The sequence below is a fragment of the Drosophila mojavensis genome, unplaced genomic scaffold, assembly GCF_018153725.1.
Source record: "Drosophila mojavensis isolate 15081-1352.22 unplaced genomic scaffold, ASM1815372v1 contig_136, whole genome shotgun sequence".
Lineage (NCBI taxonomy): Eukaryota > Metazoa > Arthropoda > Insecta > Diptera > Drosophilidae > Drosophila > Drosophila mojavensis.
This window is the reverse complement of record NW_025318667.1, coordinates 30146606-30173623: the sequence shown is the minus strand read 5'-3', so window position 1 is coordinate 30173623 and position 27018 is coordinate 30146606. Positions and strand designations below refer to the sequence as shown.

At 44.3% G+C, this 27018-nt stretch overlaps 7 protein-coding genes across 7 annotated transcripts; 3 read left to right on the top strand and 4 right to left on the bottom strand.

Moving 5' to 3' along the window:
* Window positions 1–335: 335 nt before the first annotated feature.
* On the bottom strand, window positions 336–7596 carry LOC6586212. Its single transcript, XM_002011799.4, has 5 exons — window positions 6722–7596; window positions 6370–6640; window positions 1532–1708; window positions 960–1104; window positions 336–905 (listed from the first exon to the last, which is right to left on the bottom strand). The coding sequence occupies exons 1-5, from the start codon at window positions 7357–7359 to the stop codon at window positions 520–522; spliced, it is 1617 nt and encodes a 538-aa protein (XP_002011835.1). The 5' UTR covers window positions 7360–7596; the 3' UTR covers window positions 336–519.
* Window positions 7597–8957: 1361 nt separating this feature from the next.
* LOC6586211 (zinc finger protein 182) lies at window positions 8958–11349 on the top strand. Its single transcript, XM_002011798.4, has one exon. The coding sequence runs from the start codon at window positions 9131–9133 to the stop codon at window positions 11114–11116; it is 1986 nt and encodes a 661-aa protein (XP_002011834.1). The 5' UTR covers window positions 8958–9130; the 3' UTR covers window positions 11117–11349.
* A 136-nt stretch (window positions 11350–11485) lies between these two features.
* LOC6586210 (dynein regulatory complex protein 1 homolog) lies at window positions 11486–14450 on the top strand. The gene has a single exon (XM_002011797.4). It carries the CDS (start codon window positions 12082–12084, stop codon window positions 14350–14352), a length of 2271 nt encoding a protein of 756 aa, XP_002011833.3. The 5' UTR covers window positions 11486–12081; the 3' UTR covers window positions 14353–14450.
* Window positions 14451–16401: 1951 nt separating this feature from the next.
* Window positions 16402–18035, top strand: LOC6586208 (zinc finger protein 239). Its single transcript, XM_002011795.4, has one exon. The coding sequence runs from the start codon at window positions 17037–17039 to the stop codon at window positions 17979–17981; it is 945 nt and encodes a 314-aa protein (XP_002011831.1). The 5' UTR covers window positions 16402–17036; the 3' UTR covers window positions 17982–18035.
* Window positions 18036–20104: 2069 nt separating this feature from the next.
* LOC6586207 (mothers against decapentaplegic homolog 3) lies at window positions 20105–23853 on the bottom strand. The gene is made up of 2 exons (XM_002011794.4): window positions 23083–23853; window positions 20105–22007 (listed from the first exon to the last, which is right to left on the bottom strand). The coding sequence occupies exon 2, from the start codon at window positions 21662–21664 to the stop codon at window positions 20177–20179; it is 1488 nt and encodes a 495-aa protein (XP_002011830.1). The 5' UTR covers window positions 21665–22007; window positions 23083–23853; the 3' UTR covers window positions 20105–20176.
* A 150-nt stretch (window positions 23854–24003) lies between these two features.
* LOC6586206 lies at window positions 24004–25193 on the bottom strand. The gene is made up of 2 exons (XM_002011793.4): window positions 25101–25193; window positions 24004–25032 (listed from the first exon to the last, which is right to left on the bottom strand). Exon 2 carries the CDS (start codon window positions 25027–25029, stop codon window positions 24070–24072), a length of 960 nt encoding a protein of 319 aa, XP_002011829.1. The 5' UTR covers window positions 25030–25032; window positions 25101–25193; the 3' UTR covers window positions 24004–24069.
* Window positions 25184–26906, bottom strand: LOC6586205 (phenylalanine--tRNA ligase alpha subunit). Its single transcript, XM_002011792.4, has one exon. It carries the CDS (start codon window positions 26791–26793, stop codon window positions 25300–25302), a length of 1494 nt encoding a protein of 497 aa, XP_002011828.1. The 5' UTR covers window positions 26794–26906; the 3' UTR covers window positions 25184–25299.
* Between the last annotated feature and the right edge of the window lie 112 nt (window positions 26907–27018).

The following is a 27018-nucleotide window of genomic DNA, read 5'->3' as shown; positions in this document are numbered from 1 at the left end:
ACAGTAAAAGAAACAGATGCAATCGATAGGTTTTTAAATTTAAATTTTTATTATAATTGCAAAGTTAAATAAAAAATACAGAAATTTAATAGATTTATAAGTAGAGCTACAATCACTACAATACATTATTCATTATGCAAGAATAGCAATAGCAATCGATAGTTTTCTAATTAAAAATGTTTATTATAGTTGCACTGTTAAAAAAAAAAATAAAAAAAAAAAGAATTTAAAGACGTTTGTAATTATTAATACAATTAATATAATGAAAGCGCATCAAAATGCATTTTAACATTTCGATGAAAAATGCTTTCGAGACGCTTTCCACTAAATATATATATATTTAAGTATGCATATATTTATTTATGTGTGCCGTTATAAATTATTTTGGTATTTTCGTTGAGAATTCGTTAAACGAATTGCATATTTGAGATTGAAGCCACATCAGTCTATAGAATTGTTCTACCAAAATACGCCTGAATAGAGATAAAACTTTGCAATGAATTTTAACATTTCACACACTCAATAGACGCGGCCATAGGGCAGAGTGGTTGGATAGTACGGCAAAGGCATTAGAAACTTGCCGCCAAAGCGTGGCGCGGACTGGGCCGACTCGCTGCTGGAGGAGAACATGGAAGTGCATATTTCGGCGCGATGCAGCCGGCTGCTGCTATTGTTCGACGTGCTGCCAGTCGCTGTGCCAGTGCCGGACAAGCCCATGCCCAGGCCCAGGGCCGAGCCACGCCCCTGCTGGCGTCGCCGAGTGCGGATCAGCGAGAAGATGGCCACAACCACGGCGATCAGAAAGATGGAGCCCAGTATGCAGAACGAGATGGCCAGCTTCGAAATGGACAGACAGAGCGTGCCCTCGCCCACCAGAGGACGCACGTGCGGCACATAGTCCTCCACTGCAAAGACATTTCTCATCAGCTTCAATCAGGCTCGATTCCGATGGCACTCACCACTCATGTTGTAGCGACGGTCGTAGCGCAGGCGATCCACTTCGATCTGCGGCGCTGTCACGGCCAACGAGTTGAACACCTCGATGCGCGCCAGGTGCTGATCCCCGTTCAGCTGCAGTTGCTGCTCGGCGAGGCGACAATTCAGCTGTTGAAAGATTTCATTTCACTTGACGTGGACATTATTTTTGGGCAATTGCTGCTGCTGCTGCTGCTGGTGCTTGGTGCTTAGTGCTTGGTGCTAGCTACTGTTGATTCCTACTGCGTGCTGCAGTTGAGTGCATTTCGGTGCAATAACCACATTAATTACTGGCGCCTTACACACATTAAGTATACGCTCCGCTGCACACACAGCCCAGCAAGACACAAGCCAAATTGCGAGCAGCAGCAGCAGCAGTAGCAGCAACGGCAACACTTTCGTTTTCATTGCAATTAATTCAAATGCATTTGGAATGCCTTGTTTGCTGCCTTAGCTAATTTAGCATAGCTATACAAATATCTTTATAGATTGTGCGGATGTATGTATGTACAATGTACATACGTGCATATGCATATATTGTGTCTGCTTTACTCACGTTTGGGCACTTCCCTCTGCATAGCTGTACGCCGCAGCTCACGTGTAGTCGCTCGCGATCGGGAAACTTGAAGGCGGCGAATGTGGCCATAAACGTGCGCTCGACCAGATCTTCCTCATGCTGCTTGGACCACCCTTCCTCGGCGGGCCTCAAGCTCGTATGCAATGCCGGCATTACCTAAACGAATATAAAAATAATGAATACATATACATATTTAGTAAAAAAAGTAGTAGGATATACATATGTATATGTATATAGTATAGTATTCTACAAAAATATTTTTGATTATTGATTTGCTCTAGCAGGCTTACTTTGTAGGCACAGTTCATACATATACACTTTGATGTTTTGTTTTTTGATGACTTGTTGAAATTAACAAATACATTGAAAGTGCATTTTGAGTACATATTAGAGTACATTATTATAAATCAACCTTAAAGTGACCACAAAACAAGTAAGAAGGCTCTAGTCGAGACTGCTCGACTAGGAGATACCCTGAACCCTCTAAGCTGATATTCTAATAATTCTGCATTTTTATGCACACATACACATGCATCCACACGCACGCATAAGCCTGCGCTCTGCTAACTGCGCAGTAAGCAGCGACTGCGCTTGGGCTGCGCTGCAATGTGGGCAATATTATGAGAATTTATTTATTGAATAATTTCTTTTGTAGACATAAGATCTTAATGAAACTGTTAGAGTGTAATTATATGATGAATATGTGTGTACATTCCAAAGCACAAGTCTCTAGTACTTGAAATGCGTTTTTTACAAATTGGGGGAAAAGGGGGCGTGGTATCCAAAAATACTTTATATACAACGCAAATTTGAAGACTCCAGGTCTAAAAATGTTCAAATTAGGCTGGAAAAACAATGCCGATTTTTCGATTATTCTCGATAAAAAAGTTATCGGATGAATTATCGAAAAAATAAAGCAAACTCGTACTGCCTATGGTATACACGAGCATGCATGCCAAATTTCAGCTCTCTAGTTCTTATAACTTCTGAGATCGACGCACTCATACGGACGGACGGACGGACGGACGGACAGAAGGACAGGGCTATATCAACTCAGCTCGTCGCGCTGATCAAGAATATATATACTTTATGGGGTCTGCCACGCCTCCTTCTGCCCGTTACATACATTTTCACAAAACCATTATACCCTGATTTCCCATTTTCAATGGGTTCAGGATATAAAAATAAGCGAAATTGCAATTGAAATTGCTGTAAACAATAACTTTATAATATTGATTCCTCAATTTGTTCATAGTTCAGCAACAATTTCGAAGTCACGCCCACTAAACTCAAAAATCGCTTTAGCCTAAAGTCAAAGTTGAAGCCGCATTACTTTGCGCTGCTCGCTGAGCTAAGACAAGTCTTTACGGCTTGTCAAAAGAGTCTTAGAGGCGAGCATGAGATGGTCGGGCGGACTCGCATGTACTAAGAATAATTAACATTTGCCGTTAGCCTCAATGTGAATTTAGAGGATTCGAAACTAGTCGAAACTAAAGCTGAGCTAACGGTCTGGATTATAATAACTTGAATTTAAATTACATTAAAATTTGTTCGCATTAGACCAGACGCCGATGTTAATGCCGCCGACAATGGGTTGAGTTCAAAGAAAACGCATCGCACAGAATTTTATTTGGGTGCGTTGACCCGGCGTATTAGCCGGCTGACTGTGGTTAGCTGTTCTATATACCATGAGGTAACTGCTGAAATTGAAAGTATCATCAGGGAATTAGAAGTAAGCGCTTAGATAATGCATAACTGTCAACAAACCGAACCAGTTCTGATTGACCTCGGCTCAAGCGAGCTCTGTTTATGGCCGGCTCTTATACAATTGTTGTCTTGTCGCTGGCGACACGAACACACATCACTGGCAATGGCAGTGACACCTCAATCCCTCTCTCTCACCCTCTCTCTTTCTCTGAGACGTGCATTATTTGGCCACTTCCGTTGCGAGCAACGGTAACAAAAGCCATAAGCCAAGTTCACGGACAACAACAATGCTCTACAACTCGCTGTGTATGTGTGTGTGTTCATTAGCCATATTGCAGCACATACATATGTACACCTGCATGTGTCTGTGTGTCGATGTGTGTCTGAAATTACAGACTCATGTGATTTACGCCATTGCCATTGTTGTTGCACTGCCACTTGTACTTGCAGCACACACACACACACACACACATAGATAGAGACGCCGCTATCTCATTTCAATTTACATACCTCAAGCACGTGTGCTCCCTCGTGCGTGTGTCTGTCTATGAGAGAAACTTGAAACAATTACAACAATAAGCAAACAAATATAAGCTCTGTTTCCAACGGAAGTTCAAATGAGTTCAAACATGAATCTATTAGGCGCGCTGCAGGACATAATATGTCCGCATATTCAGATATCTTGTATAAATCACAAGTACGTACATATGTCCATACATACATATACATATGTACATATATTTAATGAATAAAACAACAACAGCAGCTGCTGCTCAGGGAAGCATAATCATAAATATAAGAGCTTGAATAGCTGTTCGATATTATTACATATTAGGCTGTCTTATAATCAACAATAGAAGAGCTTACAGCATAACCGCATATTTAAATTTGTTATGTCATCACTAAGCCAACTACAACAACAACAACTGTTTGCAGTAGTAGCGTTGCCAGCCTAATCAGAAATAGCTTTTCAATATGTTCGCCTATTCGGGCGAAAAAAGCTGCTCGCAGGACTGGCGCTGTTAGTCGTAACAGAAATATAAGAGCTTAAAATGCGCATAATTTCGATGTCTTGTATTGCCATTGCTGTGGCTTATGTAAATGCGTGAATGAGACCAAGACAACAGGAATAGCATCAACCTCAGGACTGGCGCGAGCCTCAATCACTTTTCAATATGTTTGCATATTTTTGACGTCTTATACACAAAAGAAGAGATTTAATGAGCGCATATTAAGATGTCTTATATTATCAGTGCTAAGCAGTTTGCTCGCATATTTCTGATGCCAAAATATCTAAAGCTAATTGGATATAATTCTATAATACACAAATAAAAGAGAAGAGAGAAGAGAAAGAAGAATATTTCAATTTTTGTACCATCACAATCACTTTTCAATATGTTTGCATATTTTTGGCGTCTTATACACAAAAGAAGAGATTTAATGAGCGCATATTAAGATGTCTTATATTATCAGTGCTAAGCAGTTTGCTCGCATATTTCTGATGCCAAAATATCTAAAGCTAATTGGATATAATTCTATAATACACAAATAAAAGAGAAGAGACAAGAGAAAGAAGAATATTTCAATTTTTGTACCAGAAATTGAATTGAATTGATGTGTTTCGCCAGTGCTCGATTCAATAAGAAATTTAATAGTGAATGATAGACATTGCAAATCGATACTTAGTGGCCTTTGCTACTGCTTATCAGGAATACTCAAGTGTGTTGTTATATGCATATGAGAAGTACAGCTTATTACAGCTGTTCTAATGATATTCAATCATTACAGTGAAATTGAGTCAAAAGGAAAATATACAAAATGTGTCTATTCAATAACAAAGAACACTTTCAGGCCAAATGCATTCTTTCTGTAAGTTCACATACACACATACCCGACCACACACACACACACACAATGCATATTTATTATGTAGGCCAGATTCTGATCAGAAACTGTTCTATTTCACTTTTTAGCGGAGCTCTGCGCGACCTAGAAGACATTTGTGAATCAAATAAATAATCCAAGACAGAGCTGGGCGGGTGCATAAATTATTTGCACACACAGACACACGCACACACACACATGCGCACGTAATATGTATACAAGAAGATGAAGAAGAAGAAAAGCAACTAAATGTGAAAGAAAATGAAAATCTGCTAAAACGGAAGACAACGAACTTATACCACTAAGCGGGGCAGGTGGGGCAGCGCCGGCAGGTGGGGGACTGATGTTTTTTAGCATTGTGATGGAACAATAAAACAAACATAAAATGCAAATGTTTTGTTGTTGTTTTGTTTTTTGTCTTTTGGCTTTGCCCCTGTCCGTTAAAATAAAATAAAAATAAAAATTAAGCCGTGAGATTTTTCTTGCCAGCACCTCACACAATGGCCAACAGCAGCAGCAGTGGTGGCACTGGCAGAAGATTTGTTTGACCCATTTAATGGCATGACATGTGCACAAAGCTGCGACGACGCCAGCGATCAAATGCAAATGCTTTTAGCTTTGGCATTGCTATTGCTACTCGGCTACTGCCCAGGCAGAAGCCATGTCAAAATAGCTATGTATGTGTGTATGTGTGTATGTATATACAATCCACAACTGTTGGCTAATTGTTGTGACCTCCTAATTTACTCAAGAAGAACTGAAGAACTGTTTCGTGGGCAGAGCAGCAGAGCAGCAGCTGCTTGCTTAATGGCCGCTAAGCTGCTTGGCTGGGCAAGCGCGAACGCCAACTGTTCTAACGATGCGCGCGTAATTATGTCTAACAGTTTACATTTTTGACTAGCTGCTGCCGACGTCGCTGCTGACGTCGGTGTGCTGTAATAACCGTTACATTTAATGATGCACGCCACCAAAGAAGGCAATTGCACAACACTGGCGCTGGAGTTGGAGCTGGGGCTGGCGATTTCTGTGGCAGTGGCGACGTTAATCTGATCAGAAATATCAAAGCTCGAATCACTTTCGCAGAAATGAAAGTTAGCCAATCAAATCGATGGGCAGCAGAAATTAATCGCACACACGAAAATAGACAACACCAGCAGCAGCAGCAGCAGCAGCCGCGGCAATGAAAGCATTTAAAATTATGATTAATTAATTAATTGTCGTCTCACCTGTTCGTCGATGGGACAGCCGCGGGCGTCGAGCAGCTGCTGCGTCGACTCACCCAGGCCATCCAGAGCAGCGCAGTCGACGACGCGCACTCCAATCGTGCCCGGCACAATCGCGCGCACGGTCAGGGTGGTGGCCATGCCCACTTCCACAGAGCCCGAGCCATTGGGACCGCCCAGCTCCAGCCAGATGCGCACGCGTGGCGTGTCCATGAGATGCGTCTGTGCTGCGGCCGCCGATGCAGCTACGGCCAGGGCGCGCATGCGCGCATTGCTGCAAGAGAGGGGAAGAGCAGAAGAGGGGGATGAGCAGTTGGGAAATTGGTTTCCAAATGAGCTGTGCCCGCCCGCCTACCGATCTCGGCCGTGCAGCGGCAGCGGCATGCCCATCGCCTTCGCCGGCAGCTGGCAGCGCACGGTGCGCAGGATGTCCGTGCTCTGGCGTAGCTTCTGCTCCGTCTGGAGCATGATCCGCACGGTGTACTCCATGCCGCCGTCGGGCAGCGGCTCGGCGCGCACACCACAGCCCGAGGTGGGCAGCCGCAGGGCGATGTGCGTAGCGTCCTGACCGCGCGACCGACACTCCAGCGGGAAGTCCTTGGCGTAGAGCAGGCCACGGAACGCCCGGCTTAGTGTGAGCTGCATCTCCAGCAGCTCACGCGTGCAATTCACCTGCAATGTCTGGATTCGCATAGAGGTGGTGGTGGAGGAAGAGGCGGCGGGGGCGGGGGCGGAGGCGGTGGCGGTAGCGGCCTCAGCTGAAGTGGCGACTGCAGCAGCGACAGGTGTTGCGACTGCCAAGAGAAACACGCCCAGTGCAATTGCCGTTCTGGTTGCCCAGCCAGCATGACACACTAAATGCACTTGTCGATGCATCTGCCAGATAAGAGAGGAAAGCAACTGTGGCTTCAGTTGTGGCTTCAGCTGCGGCTGCGGCTGCGGCTGGGGCTGGGGCTGTGGCTCTGGTTGTAGCTGGCGACGCCGCAAGAACATGTTTCCGATTTTCCAATTTCCCGTTGCGCCCGACGCGGGCAACTGCAACCGCAAATGATGCCACTTGGTCGCGTTTGCCGTTTGCCGTTTGCCGTTGGCCAAACACACAACACCTGTAGTTGCACCTGCCGGTTGATAGTTGATAGTTGTCGACTGCTGGCTGCTTGCAGCTAGTCGCCTCTTCTTCTAATTGGCCCCGTCGCGAGAATCGAGTCCACCGACCTGGCGATCAGGCCTAAGCAACTGAAAATGAAAATTCCTATGCATTACTAAGACGGCAGACGGCAGCAAATTAAGGCCAACACACACACACACACACAAACGCACACACACGCGCGATGCGAGTGCAGAGAGATGCTCAACTGTGGCCAATTGGCCAATTCGTAAGTGGGTCAAGTTTGCATTCAAATCAAATCAAATCAAATCAAAACTAAACAAAACAAGACAAAACAAATCAAATAATATGTCCAGCGATTGCAGCAGCCACTAAATAAATACGTTAAAATAGGCAAATAAAAACTTAAATCAACATCAACATCAACATCAAACTTTGCGTAATCCTATTTGATTTTAGTTGTTCATCTTACTCTTTATAGCCCTTGTTGTTGTTGTTGTTGTTGCTCTTGCTTTGTTTACTTATTTATTTGCTGTGCCATATTATGTTGCCCCTGTTGCTGCTGCTTGTAATCTTCACAATTAACTAGTCAAGTTTGAAAGTAAAATAAAAAAATGCATATTTTTGGTAAAAGGTCTACAAGCCCTTCGCTTCACCTTGACCAACACAGCAAGCACGGCACAAAGAAACAAATGTCAAATATGCTTTAGGCATATCCTTTTTGTTGTCACTTTACACCTTTTTACACAAAAATTTCCAAATACTTTTATGAAATATGTTTGATCAAAGCATTCAAAGCAAATTTTCACAGCAAACATCAAAATTAATAGAAATATACATTTATGTAAAAATTTAATAATGCTTACACAATATCGCGCCAATTACAAAATTTCTGTATGAGCACTGCACAAAAACCGCAAGTATAAAAAAAATTAAAAAAACATTTTGCTAACGGTAAACAACGCATGTGCGCGCTTCACACGACGAAAACAAAAACAAAACAAACAAACACGGCTGGCAGCGGCAGCAACTACTAAGCTCTGGCCGAAACGCACGCTACCAAGTGTGCAAATCAAATAAGCCTCGAGCGCCAACGAAATGCAGCATGTATGTGAAATTGGGAGGCCAAGAAGTTGGCTAACCGCAAAGTGATGATAAAGCTGTGAAGAAGAAGAAGCGGTCGTAACCGTCGTCGGTACGCAAGCGCAGTGATTAAGGCGCCAAACAGGCATATCGATTGTTAAATGCTCAAAGCTGCCAACTCGTGAAAGCGAAATTTGAAGAAGTTGAAAATATATCGATATAGTCGGCGTCTACGAAACATATTTCAGATTTGCTTAGTGCAGTTGTAAAATATTTATGTAACAGTTAAAATGTTTACAATTCAAATGTTATAATCGAAATGTTTTCTTTAGTTTTATTGCTTCTTCAACTAATTAAACTGAACCAGTATTTACTGTTATACGATAGTTGGCAAGTATCGCATACACACTAATCTGCCGGCCTCCACAACACATCGACAGATGTCACACCAGCATTTTTTCATCACTAATCACTAATGCCACACGGTAAATACAAGCGAGCGGCTAAATAAGTTAATAGAGAGCAAAAAAAAAAAAAAAAATTGTCAAAATAAAAAGTTGTAATCAGAGTCCGATGAACCTAAACATCGATATGTCAGAAATTATTGAATTCGTATTGCCAATAAAATCTGAGTACTCTGAACAGAATGACGGCGGGGGCTGCGACGACGACGATGCTGATGCCGACGGCAATCACTATGTGGTTTTGGATTCAGTGGATGTGGGAAGAGATTTCAAAAATGAGGAATTCCTTTTGGTCAACGATGACGGTACGGGGGGCCAATTGCTACTTGACAATGCGCACCTGCATCAACAGCTGGTCAATTGTGCGGATCTCCTGCGCGAGCCAAGAGATGATCAATTCGACGATGTACAGTATATGGGGGAGGAGCAATTGCCAGAGGATGTGGACGATCTGGTCGAAGAGGAGGAGGAGGAAGACGATGGGCAACTACCCGTGGAGGAGCAGTACGAACAGTATGAACAATACGAGGACGACGTGCACATACAGGATCAGCCGAGCTTTGGATGGAACTACGTGCAGTCACCCTCACCTCTATCGGAATCTGTGGCAATAAAGCTGGAATCGATGACGACGACGACGACGACGAATACAACGACGACGACGAAGTCCACCACAACAACGACAACAGCACTATCCCCAGCTCCAAGTCGCAATAAATCGAAGTCAAGTCCACATAGCTCCGCACGAAGTCATGTGGACCATGTGGCTATCGATGCCTCCTTCGAAGAGATAGCGCATGCAGCCGATGTACAGGAAATCGAGGAGCCTGCACCACTGGCAAAGCCTAGTGAAAAGATGCTGGATCAGTTCAAGGGACCCCGACGGTATATGCTGTTCGACGAGCTTATTGCCACCATCGTGGACTTCGACGAGGATGGCACGCCCATTGTGGAGTTCTCGATGATTGGCAGCGTGCACGACGAGAAGCTGCCAGTGGAGTGCGGCATCTGTCCCGACGTCATGCACAAATCTAAGCTGTCCAAGCATCAGAAGACGCACATGGTGCCCGGTACCAATCGCTACGCCTGCATCTACTGTACCGAGACCTATCGCGATTGTAAGTACTTGGCTGGCCATGCCCGACGCCACATGGGCATCCGGCCGTACGTGTGCGAGCCCTGCAAGCTTTATTTCTCCACTAAGCAGGACCTGCATGTGCACAACCAGCGGCGGCATCTGAAGAAGGAGCACATCTGCGAGATGTGCGGCAAGACCTTCGCCCAGAATACCCAGCTGAAGCGGCACCGAGAGGCGACGCACGAGAAGAAGCGACGGTTCCAGTGCGAGCACTGCCAGAAGGCATACTATAAGAACTTCTCGCTGCAGGAGCACATACGCAATGTGCACATGGGCAAGCGGCGGATGCTCAAGTGCCCCTTCTGCGGCATGCAGTGCCGGGATGCGCACAAGATGGCGCGGCATCGCAAGGAGATGCACCTGAACCAAGACACGTATGTGTGTCATCTGTGCCAGGAGGAATTCACCGACATCAACTACTTCGACGCGCACAAGCGCTCTATACAGTGCCGTAGCAATACCCGTCGACTCGTCAACCAGGCCGAGGGTCGAACCTCCAACGAAGACGGCGACACCATGGACGATTGCAATGAGCTGGCGGGCATGCAGGAGGAGGAATATGACGAGGATGCCGGTCTGCTCGTTGAGTCCACTGAAGCGAGCGGCGTGGATGGTGTCGACGGCATCATTGGCGACGCAGTGGCCGATGAAGATCAACCACGGGATGACGAAACCATTTACGAAACGGTCAACGGCAATTTCCTGCACGGCGAGGTGGAGGACCAACAGCCATATGTGCAGCAGTATGATCCAAGCAGCTACGACGATGATGGCTTACTGGTCGAGCAGGTGGCCGACGATGAAGATCACTCTGAGGAGATTCTCAACGATGACGAGGAGTACTTGGATCCAGCCCTCGATCATCAAACGCAGCAGCAGCACCAGCAACAGGCTGGTCACGAGTATAACGAGGACGAGTTAATTTATGAAATCACGTTGGAGACTGAGGACAACTGAGCTAGCCTGAGCTTGCTAGCCAGTCAGGCGGCCAGACCCGTTCACCTCTCTCCGCGCCCTCCGCAGCGGGCCAGATCCTTGGGAAACCACATTGTAAATATAGATAAAAATAGACACATGCATACGTACATGTGCGTGTAAGTGTGTTCGTGTGTGTGTACTTTTTACAATTCCACAACTATGATTGTGTATTATGATCCAATAAAGCGCAATTGATTGCTAGTTTTTTCAAATTTTCTAACATATTTTCAGTGGGGATACGAACGAAAGACAATAAGCAAAGACAAATGCAACCCAGGGCACGCAGAGGTGTATTTATTGCAGACATCAAATTTCAGGCTCGATTGTGACTGATAGTCGATTGTCGCAGCAGTTAGTGGTGATCCGGATAATTGTCATATTTGCTTCAGATTAATTATTTCAAATAAATACGTAATATACATATATATACATGTGCATACATATATATATATGTACGTACGTACAGGCAATATGTAATTCATGGGGATGACATCAACATTCATTAAAAAATGGTGTTTGGGCGTGCTCGAGTGAGCGAGACAGCATGTGTACACAACTGTTCCCATTCTAATTGGTATCGAACGAATGGTCACCCTAATTGCAGCAACTGGCATCGAACGCACGTACGCGCTGAGCGCACACAAACAAACTTTGGTTAAATTTGTGCAATTTTCATGAACATTTCTTGCGTAAACTTTCCTCTCATATCAAAATGCCTAGCCTTGGGAAACAAATTGTTGGAAATAACAGTCACAATGGCGTTTCATGGCAACCATATCGATCAAGCCCTCATCATAGCAGCCGGCCCAGGCAACAATTCAGGTTTCAAAACACTCGCTTGAAATTCAATTGAAATTTGGTTTTCCAACAGCAGCAGCAGTTAACTGCCGAAATTCGTTTGCCCCATACACACGTGCAAGTAAATATTTATATATATCTCGAACATGGATAACGAGGAGGATGTCGAGCAGGAAAACGCAAACACGGATGCAGATGCTGATGCGGATGTCGAAGACGAGCCGGAGTCGGAGCCGGAAGTTGCTGAGCCCGTTGAGGTTGACAGCTGGGAATCTTTTCAGGCCCACATCGATTCGCTTGTGGTCAATCAGAAGTGCGACAAGCCGATCCGCATACTAGATGAGCGTAGGCAAAATATTGTGCAGCGCGTCCGCCAGGTCCAGCGGGATACGCCAAAAGGATTCTCAGAGCGCGCCATGAGCCAGATGAACAAAATCGATCAACAGCTTAAGCTGTCGAGCACCCGCCTGGGCCAGCTGGTGCGCTTTGGAAACGAGCTGGTGACCAATATCCGTGTGGCGAACGAAAGACGCGAGTTGAATCGTCGCATATACGAGGCCACACAGCAAAAGGATATGAAGCGGATGTTGGATAGCGAGAATATCGAGGCGATGGCCAAGTTTGATAATATCAAAGCGCGCTGGACCGAGCTGAACGAGATCAATGAGCCGATGCTTCTCTGGGACAAGATCGAGGAGCAAAAAAAGCGCATCGGCGCTATAATGGACCGCAAGGACCAGATGATTGCAGCCTGCCAGCAAGAGATCGATCGCATGAACACCAAATACGAATTCGACAGACAACGCCAGGCGGCGGACCTCTGCTGCCTGGTCGAGCGCATCGACAATCAGGTGGAGACACTGAAGGAGTCATATAAACATCATTTGGAACTGTTGCGCAACACCGTCGAGGACGAGCGTCACGCCTTTTCGCTGATGGCCGACGAGAAGTGGCACAACTTCTTCAATGCTCTGAACACCAACTTCGAGGAGAAGTCGAAGCTGGTGCGCGTGCGCGAGCAGTTCTACACGCTGCAGCTGCAGCTGCTGCAGGACTCGCAGGACGAGCTCACTAAGCAGACGCGCGTGCGCCTTGAGAAGGAGTGCGAACGCCTCGAGCTGGAGCTGCGACGCACGCGCGACAACGTGCTAATGAATTCCGAGAAACTGGACTACAACTACCAGGTGTTGCAGCGGCGCAACGACGAGAACACAATCATCACGAATCAGCAGAAGCGTCGTGTGGCGCGCCTTTACGAGGCGGTGGCCCGCACCAGGCGCAACTACAAGCAGATCTACCACAGCGGTCGGCGCACCATCATGAAGCTGACCACTGAGATCCAGCAGCTGCACGGCAGCATCAGCGATATGGAAGCGAAGGCCATGCACACACGCAACATTAACCGGGAGAAGTTCAATCGCGTGTGGAACATCAACTACGATGAGATCACCGGGCTGTTGACGCGCATCTTTGAGATCGACCGCATACTGCACGAGCAGCAGCTGGTGATGCCATGGAAGCGGCCCAACATCTTCATCGACAACATTAACAAGCCGATCGAGAAGCGCGCTTTCAACGCCATGGATCGCATCGAGCGTCGCTTTGGCAAGCTGCCCAAGCAGTACGGCGGCTCTGGCTATGGTACCGGCGAGGGCGATGGGAAGCGTCGCGGCCCCATGAAGGAGCTACCGCCCGAGTCAGCGCGTCTCATGCGCAACATACTGCGCAAGCTGGCCGATCGCGGCGGATTCCTGATCGAGGAGCGCTTGCTAAAGATACTCAAGCCCTATTCGGAGAGGGAGCAGACAATGGTGCGCGTCGACAACATCTTTGCAGCGCTGCGTATTCGCAACTTGGACCACGTTCTAGAGCTGACCAAGGTCTTTGAGCCATACACGTACTGTCCCACCTGCCAGCCGATGGGTCTTAGCCCGACGAAGTGTGCAGAAGTGTTTCTAAAGGATCAGAAAGAGTCGCGCTCGCTCAAGCTGGGCGACATCAACCTCCCGGATCAGGCTCTGCTGAAGGGCAGACACGATAACAAGTCATTTCTAGTCCGTGGCCGTAGCAACAGGGACAAATGCACAAACCATTATCTTGTCATGGAGCCAGCCCTTGTGCTGCACGCCATGAATCTGTACACTAAGCAAAAGCACAAGCAGATCTATGGCAGCTCCTCGGAGAGCAGTCTGGAGACGGAGTTGATACGGTTCACGGACAAGGAAATCCAAATCTTTTGGCGACAGTTCACCAACATCTTTCCCGACTCAAAGACCCATCTTTGGAAGACACTGGAGCACGGACTCAATCACTATGTCGAGGTGCTCAAGATGCGCGTCCAGTACGATGCCGAGGTGGTCTTCCTGCGTCGCCAGAATCGCGAGTTGCGCCATCTGCTACAGAAGTTCAAAGTCTAGCCGCAATTCCTTACCATATGCATATGTCGACTATGTATTAATATAATTTAACTTTTTGCCAGAGCGGCCATAAAATTCAGTTGTATGAAAAATCAAAATCTATCCTTATTCCATAATTTTCTGCCAATTATGCTAATAACAATGCATCCTTCTCCAAAAGGATCTGATGCGAAATTTCCCATTTTATGTGATGCAGACATGCCCATACATATGTATTCTTTAATTGCTCTGTATTGTTGTTTGTGCATACATACACATGTGTGCATGTATGTATATATGAATTGACAGCTGTTCTCTAATATGCATGTATGCAACTGTTCTCTCAAATGTCTGTACATACATGCGTATGTATACAACTGTTCTCAGAAATATGTACATGTATGCAAACATATGTATGCCCATTTACGAACTCAATTCATAGTACAGAGGACTCTAGATATTTCAAACCTTCGATATTTGGAACCTCTCATTACGAGTCCCCTACAAATTCTCTTTATGTTTCGAATTACTCCCATACATTTTTATGCACTCAGTAGCTCGAACTAAATCATTGCTAGGACGTGATAATTCGTACTCATATGGTCAAACACTCGACAATTCAAGACGAAGTTTCTTGGCGTGTTAGTAAGAACTTTGAATTTAAATTTTGGACTCCCCTGTGTCCATAGGCATGGGCTTTTATCTACAAAACGAAACTGATAAAACAGCATAGGCACTTTTAGTCCTTAAAAAATTAATGAAAAGTCTGAGCAGCAGCAATAAATATGCATCGGAACAAATGAGAGCATAAGTACATTACGAATATGTAGAATATCAGCAGTTATATAAAACCCCTTAATAATTCGAAGCTTAATTTATTTTCTCTCAAAAATTTCTAACCAAAGAACGAGAGTCAACTTTATTAGCATTAGCTCGATGGGCTCATTGACAAAGCAATTAGAAGATAGTTAAGTGTCCATCTCTTTCGATCGCAATAGGGCTTATGGGCTGTCATGCTTATAAAGAGCATAGACTTGATCACGGAAGCCGAGTTAAAACAAAAGTGCTTAAGATTATGCTAGGTGCTCGATCGAAACTAATGAAAGAGAGAGAGAGAGAAAGCGAGGACGATCTTTCTATAATTCAATTTCAATTGTATTGCTAGCTCGCTTTAGATCGTGCTGCCTGTCGGCCCACACGCAGCTGCATAGCAAGCAGCCCCAATTGTGCTTGGGGGGTTGGATGGACTACTTCAATGTCACCTCTACTCCACCTATTACACTGTGCAACATAGAAAACCTGATATGTTTCAATTGAATATACAAACGTTTAGGCTAGCTTAACTCTTGTTGTTGACGCGATATGAGTCAAGTCTCGGGAAAATCATTCTTTCTCTTTCATTTCAGGTTTGCGTGAAGATCAACGATCAATATTTTTGAAAATCATATAAAATTCTAATTGAATACTCAATTGACTGTCCATGCACTTAAAGTAGCTTAAGGCCAGTTTTGACTCGATATAACTAGAATCTAAGTAACTTCTGTGTCATTTCTTTTATTTATTTATTTAATTTTTTTCTAAAAGTATATAAATTCACTTTTTCCTAAACTTTAAACTGACTTCTATGACCGTACTCTTTAAATATAGCATTCATACTCAATAAAATAAGGTTTAAAATTTTGTACTAGTTTTACGCTTATATATATATATATATATGTATTCTACTATATTGTATTGTATGTACATACATACATACATATGTATGTATGCACATATGAAGATCGAAGATTTGATCTACTTTGCTTAGGCCTTAGGCCACCCTTACTTATTTTCCAATTGATTATAGAAAATCGAGAATTGCATTTTTAATTCAAATTATGTAACAGACCATAAAAACTTGATCAACTCATTTAGCCTAATATCGAGGTCAACAAATACCTTCCGATCGCAATGTACAAACTATTGATACAAGACCATGACTAATTGCCTAATAACTACACGCACACATTTGTGTAGCGCTTGTATGTATGTATGTATGTATGTACATACATACGTACGTATTTACATACACTTGTATGTCGATATTATCCATGTTCAAAGTTCTGTTGCACAGTGTTATCTGCGACCGTGAGCCGTGCACATGTCGATAAAGTTCTGTTTAGTTGGAGGAGCTGGGGCGGGGCGCGGCGGGGCAGCCGTCAACTGAAGACCTGTATTACCAACATTATTTATATGTACAAATACAGTGTATGTACTCGCGCAGTACTTCATGAGGGCGTATACTGAGTGGCGGCCCGGTACGACTGCTCGGCCCAGGTAGTCCGGAGTGGTTCAAAGTGCGCGGCAACGAGCAAATGTTTAAAGTGCAAACGGAATCCAACTACAACAGTTGCATTTAGCGTCCGGCTCTTTGCTGTTGTTGTTTGGGTTTTGTTTTTGCTTGATTGCTTCGCTGGGAGCACTACGATAAAAATTAAATAATAATATAATAGAAAAAGAACCGGCAGTCGGAGCCGACACGACGCTTGTGCCCAGGTACAAGCGGCAACAGGTTGTACTTTGCTGTTGTTGCCTCTGCATTTATTGTAGTCGAACCAGTAAAACGTAATCTTATCGGGCCTGAAGACATAACGTAATAGGAAGCGACGCTCGACGCTCGACGCTCGACGGATCGAGCAGCTTGGTGGCCAAGCCACTTGGTAAACATGCGACAGCCTGAGCAGCAGCTGAACCGTGAGCTGGAGCCAGATGACAGCTACGACTCCTGCCTGACCGAAGATGTTCAGCTGTTCGGGCAACTGGATGACCTGGATGCCAGCCGCGAGCTGCTGCTGCTGCCCTCAGCAGCCGAGCTGGACCTGCTGCAGCTGGTTAGTGGAGCTAACGATGCTGCAGTGCAACCGGCTCTCACACACGGCGACTCTTTGCAGCCGCCGCCACAGCCGATTAAGCCAAAGTCGAAGCGCGCCACGCCCACCAAGCGACAAGCGAACAACATTTGTGATCTGTGCGGGCGCAGCTTCAGCGATGCGTACGGCCTACGCATCCACCGGATGACGCACACGGACGAGCGGCCGCACGTGTGTGAGGTGTGCGGCAAGGGATTCCGGCAGCTGAACAAGCTGCGCATCCATTCCGTCACGCACACGGACAAGCGGCCGTACGAGTGCGATATTTGCGGCAAGGGATTTCGCTTCGCCAACTATTTGGCAGTGCACCGGCGACTGCACACGGGCGAAAAGCCGTACGGCTGCAGCGAGCCCAGCTGCGGCATGTCCTTTCACTCCATACATGCCCGACGCATGCACATGAAGCTGCACCATGCCAGCGGCAAGACTCTGGAGACAGATAATCAGAATGAGCACAACGATCAAGTTGATTCGACAGCATCGCTTAGCTTCACCTGCCCCATTTGCGGACGCGTCCTAACGGACCAATGCTATCTGAATACGCACTTGAAGCGCCATTACAACCAGCGCGATTTCGCCTGCCTGCATCCGGGCTGTGGCAAGCGCTTCTTTAGCTCCTCGGAGCTAAACCATCATCAGATTGCGCACACGCGGCTGCGTCCATTTCGATGCTCGCTGTGCGGCTCGTGCTTTCTGCGCAAATCGAATTACAAGCAACATTTGAAGATTCACTGCGATTGAATATGTTTTAAAATATATGTAAGGTTTATTTAAATATACGATTTATACATAGAATTGTTTTTGTTTGAATGGTTTCGGTTTTGTTTGCATTTGTTCTGTGTTAAATATATGTATGTATGTATTTATCTTCTTGCAAGTATGTATACTATATATATATATATATGTATGTATATATATTTGTTTGTTTTTAATATGTATTGGTAATTGGTTGCTCGCCCTTTTGCTTTTGCGCATATTGATTACTCAGTTTCTCAGTTTCTCAGTTTTTCAGTTACAGTTTCAGCGTCAGTTGACTTATTTCTTGTTTTCTATTACTTCTCATATGTTTTTGTCTTAGTTGATCTTAAATATAACATTTGTTTTAGCAAAAATACGCACATACTTGTATGTACATACATATGTATGTATGCATAAGCATGTTTGCATGCATCAATTTATGTATGTATGTATGTAGCGAACGTCTTCCTAGGTCTGGCCGCACTGACACTAACACTCACTCACAATTGTCAGAGCCCAGCTTAGGCCAAACAAAAAAAAAAAAAAAAAAACAAAACAAATTCTAATGTAACCAGCTTACAGCAACAACAAAATGCACCATTAATTCGAAAATGATTTTGCATAATTTGCATTTTTGTACTGCAGCCCACATGGCCACATTAACACAATTGTGATTTGCGATTGCATTTGAAATGAAAATGAAGAACAGAAACAGAAACAGAAACAAAATCGAAATTTAAAATTTAACTTAAATACAAATTTAGTGTTCTATGACATTTGCAACATGAATACAAAGCAAGTAGTTTAACTTAATATTCCAAGCAAACATACTGAAACAAAATCCAGTTTACAAATACATTTCAACTCTTTTTTTTTTTTACAATTGCTTTTCGTATTAGAACTGAATATACACACATATGTATTTATGAATTGAAGTTTTTTTTTTCTGGCTATGCACACATTTTACTGAAGTTTTTTTTCTTGCTTGCTTATTTTGTTCACGACTAAAACGAAAAAAAAAAAAACGCGTTTCTTGCGTTTTTGCTAAATTTGTGTTAATTGAAGAATTAAACACACACATAAGTATGTATGTATAAGCGAAAATCGATTCGTGAGAATAACATTCAATATGACATCTTTTAATTCTCTTGAAATAAATTTATTTTATTTGATTTTTATATAGACGTGTTAAGATAGTTCATATATATGTATATATTTATATCTGTATGTGTGTGTAAGCTTTAAGCTTGAAAATCCCAGTTTCCGCTGTTTATTCACTTGCTTTGCCCAATCTTAGAAAAACGTTTCCCAAATCACCGTTTTGATTTTCTTCTTTCAAAAAGAATTTTGAATCTCTCGCTTTGTCGGCGATGCACGTTTACCAACTGTTAAACAGGATCATATAATTTTTGTGTTTTCTTTTAGTTTTTATCTTCACCGCCTTCTTCACTATGTCTAGAAACTGTCTATAAAAGTGATTTCTCGTTTAAAACTCTGAGTCGCACATTCCTATCGAAAAATGTTGCTTACACGTCTCATCGTCTCTTCTCATCTCATCCCACTCTGCCTATTCCTACACACTAAAACACTAAGCTCGTAACCAAAAAAAAAAAAAAATACATGATCTCAATTGTTGTATATGTAGATAGAATATAAAAGTTCTCTTTTAACTGCATGAGCTTCACGTTGTATATTGTAAATGTGGGTTTGTACTCTGTTCCCAGAGAGGAAAACTTTCGAATATTGGCGCCTGACGACGCTACTGCTTCTATATGTTCAGTTAAGGTACAAGTATTACAATTTTCGATTCTGAAGAGAAAATATCATGGACTTTCGGTGCAGCTACATGCTATATATAGAAATCGGTATAGATTTAGATTTGGCAACGTCCATCCAGATGCCGGGAACAGAGTGTCTGGCAGTCGGTAGCTACCGACTTCTTATTTACTTTTTGTGTCTCTTTTACAATCAATTATCGTTCTCACTTCTTGTGTTACAATTGCTCTGTTTTTTAAGATATTAAAAAAATTATATATACATATATATATAAATATATATATATATATATAAATATATATATATATATATATATATATATATATATATATATATATATATATATATATATATATATATATAGATCTGTGTTGCATGTACATAAATCAAAGAGCTTTTTGTTTTTGAATTTGTTGCCACACTTAGGACATGGAGCTGCAGGGCAATCGAGGCGATCCCATTTGGGTGAGTACACGATCAAGCCATTGAAGTGGTCCATTCAAATGGAGCTCGATCCAGCAGGGCGTGGAAGTGACCGTCTGCCGGCGATATTCGGCACCCCAGCCCTTGACGAAGGACATGCGAATGGTGCACATGCGCGTTAGCTGATAAACGGCCTCGAATCCCTGCGAGACTGACTGGGATAGCAAGGCGGCAAACTCTTGATTATTGAAGATCTTTAGATTGCAGCCGGGCGGTATTTTGCAGACAGTTGCCGGATGCCAGCCGTAACGCTGATTACAATTGGGACTCTGAACGAATATTGATGAATCGCTCAGGCATTCGGCAAAGACCTCGCCGCCAATGTAATAGAGGCGAACGCCTTTGCCAATATGGCGACGCGTTTGCTCAACGACCTCGTTGCGATTCACGTTCGAGAGTAGGCCCAAACAGAAGCGCTCCGAATTGGATGGATCGGTGAAGCCGTCGACCGTTATTGATGGCTGTGAGGCGTGAAAGGTTTCGCCCACTCGGGTATTTAGCTCATAGTAGGATATGGAGCACCAGAAGGCCGGCTCATGGTACATCACTGGTGCAGCATCGGCGGGCGGTGTTAGCCGCGACATATTCATATTATCATTGGGATCAATTGGATCGCCATCCTCGCTCATATAGCCCGGCGGCGGGGTGCCCGTATTGGGTATGCTGCTGCCCACACTGAGGACGCTGGATTGCGAGTCCATGTTGCAGCTGCCTGGCGGCAAGTTCTGGCCGACTCCTACCACGCTGCCAAAGGATAGTGGCGAGTGTTGCTGTTGCAGTTGCTGATGCTGCTGTTGCTGCTGCTGCTGTTGCTGATAGCCACCGGCACCCGTTGCCGTTGAGTTGATAGTGGTGTTGCTGCTGCTGTTGCTGCTGCTGCCACCCAATTCCATATACTGTGGCGGACTGAGCGAGGCGCTGCGTATTATTGCAGCATTGTACTCCGTATTATTTGGTATCTGATGTGTGTGATTGTCCAATGGGTAGTCGACTATGGAGTCGGGGGGCGTTGGCAGCGACTTGGGCACCAATATCGACAGCTCGATCTTCTTGTAGTGATACGGATTGATGCAGATATCGTCCTTTCGCAAATGGAACGCGTATTCGCAGTGCTCGAGCGGCTTTAGTTCATTCTGCGACTGGAGATCGGGCCAGCGCCACAATCGGCAATAGATGACGTGCGGTAAACCCTTGCGTAGGCTCTCGCCAGTGGCAGCGGGTTTGCTGCGCGGCACAGTCACACACCGGGTGTTGCAATTCTGCGTGGATATGGCGCGCTCTAGTTCCTCAATTTGCGAATTCTTTTTGATCTTTTTCACCAGGTTCCGGACGGCCTTCTCCGACCACTTGCCCTCGACACTATTGTCCTCGTTGCCCTTTTTGAGTGCTAACAAACGTTTAACCACTTGCGGAGTGAATGACAACATCTCACGAGCAGTGGACACTCAACCGCGCCCCCCTCCCCCTTACAGGCGTACAACACACAAAGCCGGCTTAACGCTGAATAAGCGCACCTGCCACCACGCCTCCTCGGTTCCAGAAGCTACTTTTTAGCTTTTATATTTCAGTGCTTTTTCCGTCTGGTCCTTCTATTTCGCTGCACTGTTTACAGTTTACAGTTGCAATTGATACGTCCAGCAATTATCGTTTGTCAACACTGGTAATTTGCTGATGTCTGACGTTTTGTTTTGCTGTTCTCGATTCTTTGCAGCGTCACTTTATTGTTGTTGTTATGCTTGTTGTTGTTGTTGTTGTTTCTTGTCAGCGTTTCTAAAAAAAAATGTTTATAACAGTTAGTTTTCTTTCTATCTCTCTCTCACTTTGGATCTATGCGTATGTATGTATGTATGTGTGCGAGTTTGCGTGCTGCTAAAATAATTAAAAGTTGATAATTTGCATGCATCTGTGTGTGTGTGTGTGTGATTTCGTCTACTATGACTTCCCCACAATAAGCTTGATAAAAAGAAAAAAAATCATGAGCCCATATGATGATGTTTGTGATAATTACGCATCTGTTCGAGTATGTGTAAAAGTCTGAGCTATTGCTATAGCTGTTACTATATACGTACATACAAATATATACTCGCAATATATACACACGCAAGGGGTATACTCGTGTATAATCAATCCGACAATTCCTGTTTGTTCTTTATCAATAATAACTAGAGCAGCTGACGACGATGTACATAGCTGCGCGAGATAGTTGCCTGCCTAAGGTGTGAGTAAAGCTCTGTGCAAAGCATTTCATGGGGGCGTTTTATGCCAAGGTCACTTGTCTGCAAAGGCAGACGCAGCTATATGCAAATACATACACACGTATGTATGTAGGTAGCTCCAAGCCAGACATAAAGCACAGAATCCCGATGACAAACACTATTCAATTTTATCTATAGGATAATTATAACACTAAATCAATACACATATACACATACACACACTCAAACACACATTAACAAATGATTTGCAGACTTTTCCTCTTGATATTTCAAATTCCGTTAATTAGTGCTGCGGGGGCATGTGAATGAATAGACTTGTTACTAGAAAAAAGAAAGGTGCGTACACGCAGCGAAAATAACTGCTGCTTGGCCATACATTAAACGGTAGTTTTTTTTGCCAATAAAGAGATGCAGAGCTTATTATTTAGGTGTGCCTAGCTACTGGCATCTGGAATATATTGGCAGCAGCTCATTAGCTGAAAATGACAGACATGAAATGAAGTTGAAAAAGAAGCAGTACACACAGACACTCGCACACACACAAGCACAGACACACATATAGAAGCAAATGCATGCAAAAAGTGTAACTACGGATTGTATGTATGTATGCATGTAGAGACGAACATTACCTGTACAACAACTTCCACATGTAAACAGCGGCACGACGGCAAAGTTGACACCGGCACCTGCATTAAATGCCTGGAGCTGAATGTGGATGATAAATCTTGTAGATGGAGCAGCAGAACTAAAGAAGAAATGCAAACACAGCAACGCGCACTTCCACTTCTACTTTTATTATTTTTGATTGTATATTGCTTTTTTTATATGTTGTATATGTATGAAATTGCAACCGTGTTGTGCTGTGCTGTTGGCGGGTCTAAGGACGGGTAACTGACCAACGTTGGTGGCACGATTGCACCGGAACCGGGCGCGTACGTCAAGTCTTGTCTTTGGCTGGATTATGGGGGAGGGGTGGTCGCTGATTTCAATTTGTGTATGTCTTATGCGCGCGCAAGAAAGTGACAGCTAGACACAGATACACATACACATGCAACACAGACACACACTCATATACAGTTTTATATACAGCGAATGTTCCTGCTGCTGCTGACCTTTCGCACTGTATGATTACTTTTCTAGCGCCCTTTCCACTTTCACAGCTGTTTAATCACAATTTATGCCAACGGTTTGTTTATCGACTTTATTTTATTGGCTTGTGCGTTTTAATTGAATGATTTTAATGCGTCTGAGGCCTGAGATCTATGCCGAAAAAGCACACCGTTCGTTGTGTCTACTGTTTTGTATTTCCACATACATATACGCAGTTCTTATTCGCATTCTCCTCTGCTACTTGTGCTTCTTTCCTCTGTGCCTATGTCTACTGCTGTGTACATGTGTGTGTGCGTGAATGTGTATGTTCTTTTGTCTGAAATTATGTATTCAGCGAGAGCGATGTATTTTTGCTTATCGATAGATACCAAATATATCGATTAGGCAAATATTTGTAAATCAACAATTGTGCGATCTTGAAGAGATTTCATCGCGGGGAATATATTAATAACTTTTAATGTCAACTTGTACATATAGGCATTAAGTAGGTATAGATATTTCTAGGACTATGTACGCGATATGCGCAGGGATTTCTGCAGAGCCGCTTTCACAATTTCATCGGGCGATGGAGTATCAAAGCGAAACCGTTTAATATTCGCGCCATAATCCTCCCGTTTGCACAACTTTAGATTTTGCAATTCAGATGGGGATGCCGCATACTTAAGCTGTGGCTTTCGTGGTCTGGGATAGCCTACTGTTGCATCCATCATACTCCCAACAGCACTGGATTTCTCCATATTTCTCGAAGGGAATGGGTCCGCATCGCCTGACATACGTATCAGGTTTTTCTCATACAACAAGCCAATAGGGGGACGATCGCAGCTGATAAATGGAATATCAAAGTGCTCCACAACGGAAGATGCCTGCTTATGGCGCAACTTGGTTGCCGCCTCGCGGGGTGCGGCATCTTTGTGTCTGGCAATTAGAGTTGAGGTTAGATCAATTGTTTTCACTGCTTGTGAACGTTCTGGATTTTCCTTTGTGGTCTTCAGCTTGGTAATTTCACCAGCTTCGTCAGCGGTGATATTCAGACTGATCACTCCCTTTATCACTGGAGTCAGGTCCAATGAATTGCTCTGTTTTAGCAGCTTGTTTAACGGTATCTGAAGGTGAGTATCTTCGAGAGTCTCGCCCGAGGCTGTTAATAGATTGGGTATGATCAATTGACGCATGGTGATGTTTTCAGTGGATCCTGGTTGATCTCTAGCTTCACTCTGCTTAACTCTAATTGCATTAAGGAGTTGCTCGTTGTGGGCTGCCGCAGCGCGATTGTGTTCCAACTGTTCGGCACTGGCTGGCTGGTTTGTGTTTCTCGGAGGTAAAAGTTGTGGTATAACAAATTTTGTCCCAATCGAAATGTGCGATTTTGGTGGCTCACTAGCATTTTGGCTACCCAGCGTCTGATGAATGGATTGCTGCAGTGATTGTGTATTCTCCTTGTCCAGTTCAAGATCACCGTTAGCCATAATCTACAATGGGGATGTTACAAAAAAATTTATTTTTTATACTCAAGAAACAAAACAATAAAAATAAAAACCTTAGTTTCGATATTTCTTTTGTTTATGTTTTTATTTGATAGCTATTTCGATTGCCCGATGACTGTAATATTACTTTTCCACGTTTATCGGTGTTGCAAAACAGTGTTGATTTATTGAGAGCAGGTTTGAAAGGCGGCGACATTTAACTGTTAAAATATGTGTATTTGGAAAATTATGATTGAAATAGCAAATGCAAGCCTAGACGTGATCCAATCGGCAAATAGGGCCGTCTTCAACCATTTTTAGATCGACTCTCGGTCCCACCAGGTCCCGAATATTGTTAATGCCGTACTTGATCATCGTGGGCCTTTCCAACGACAGGCCCCAGGCAATAACATTGACGTTCTCTGGCAGCCCCATGGGTCGGAGCAATTCCGGGCGGAAAAGGCCTGAATTGCCCACTTCAATCCATTTGGCCAGACCCGGATGATAGCAGAATATCTCCATGCTGGGCTCCGTATATGGATTATATGCCGGTTTGAACTCCAGCTGAGTAATACCCAATTTTCGGAAGAATTCATAAAGCGTGCCAATCAGATCTCCCAGTGTTAAACCCACATCTGCAATAACGCCTTCCACCTGATGAAATTCCGCTAAATGGGTAGCATCCAGCGTCTCATTCCGGAACACCTTGTCTATGCTAAAGTACTTGGCTGGCTTAAAGCCACCCTCCTGGTTTGCGAGCTTGAAGAGCATTCGTGCGCTCACGGCTGTTGTATGGGTACGCAGCAGATTCTTTTGCGCATCCGACAGCTTCCAGTCGTAGCCGTATCCGAGCGACCCGTAGCCACCCTTTGAGTGTACGGCCTTGACCCGCTGGAGGTATTCCTGGGGAAACTTATGACTCTGCGCCGGGTGGATGATGAAGAACGTATCGTGGGCATCGCGTGCTGGATGCTGTTGCGGCTGGAATAGTGCATCGAAGTTCCAGAAAGATGACTCCACGTAGTTGTTGGTGGGCATTTCTGAGAATCCCATCTCAAGGAAAATTTGGCGAAACTCAGTGCGCACCTTGAGTAGCGGGTGCAGATGACCACGCGTCGGTGCTGCGCCCAACGCATCAAAGTTATATGACTTGAATTTCAACTGCTCCCACAAACCACTGGTTAGCATATCCATGGTAAGATCCGTTTCCAACTTAGTAAGTGTTGTGGCAAACTCTGGACCCTTACTCAAAATAAAACTCTTTATAGTAGTCTCCTGCAGCAGTTTCCGTTTCTTGTAGTCGGCTACATCTTTAGCAGTCAACTGCGATTTGCCACTGGCCACCAACACCAGCTGATCTTTCACATTGTCGACAATTTTGTCCACCTTTCGTCTAACCAGCGGTGGGTTCACACTCTTATCTAAGAGTATCCAGCCCTGGGACATGGCTTTGCTGAAGCCTACTTTAGCATTGGGTCCTCCGGCAACCATCAGAGCTGCTTGAGCTATACCCTCCGGGGGAACCAAAGAATAGACGATAGCCTCATGGCTGCCCTTTTCGACCACGGACTGGCCTTCGTCGGTTAGTTCCAAGTGTTTCTGTGTGGCTGTCTCAGCGATGACTAGATCGCCATGTGCCTGTATGCTCTTTAAGGCGCCGACAACTTTCTGATGGTCAACACTGAATTGCGTGGCAAGTTCTAGAGTATTCACTTTGTCGACTGTCTCCAAATGCTGTAGGATGCGCTCGGTGAGATCGGGATGCATGTTGTCAGCCGTATCTGCGTTTGCTAATCACCTAATTCAATTTAATACAACGGTAACTGAAGACGTATACGAATTTGCAAACGCAATCTTACAATTACAAATCGCGTGTTGCAGTAGTGAAATATCGATAAGCCATTGCAAATTTCACTGCGATGTATTGCACGAAGAGTGTTGGAAACTACTAATGGATCTCTAGTGTTTGTTTTTTTTTATCGTAATTGGAAA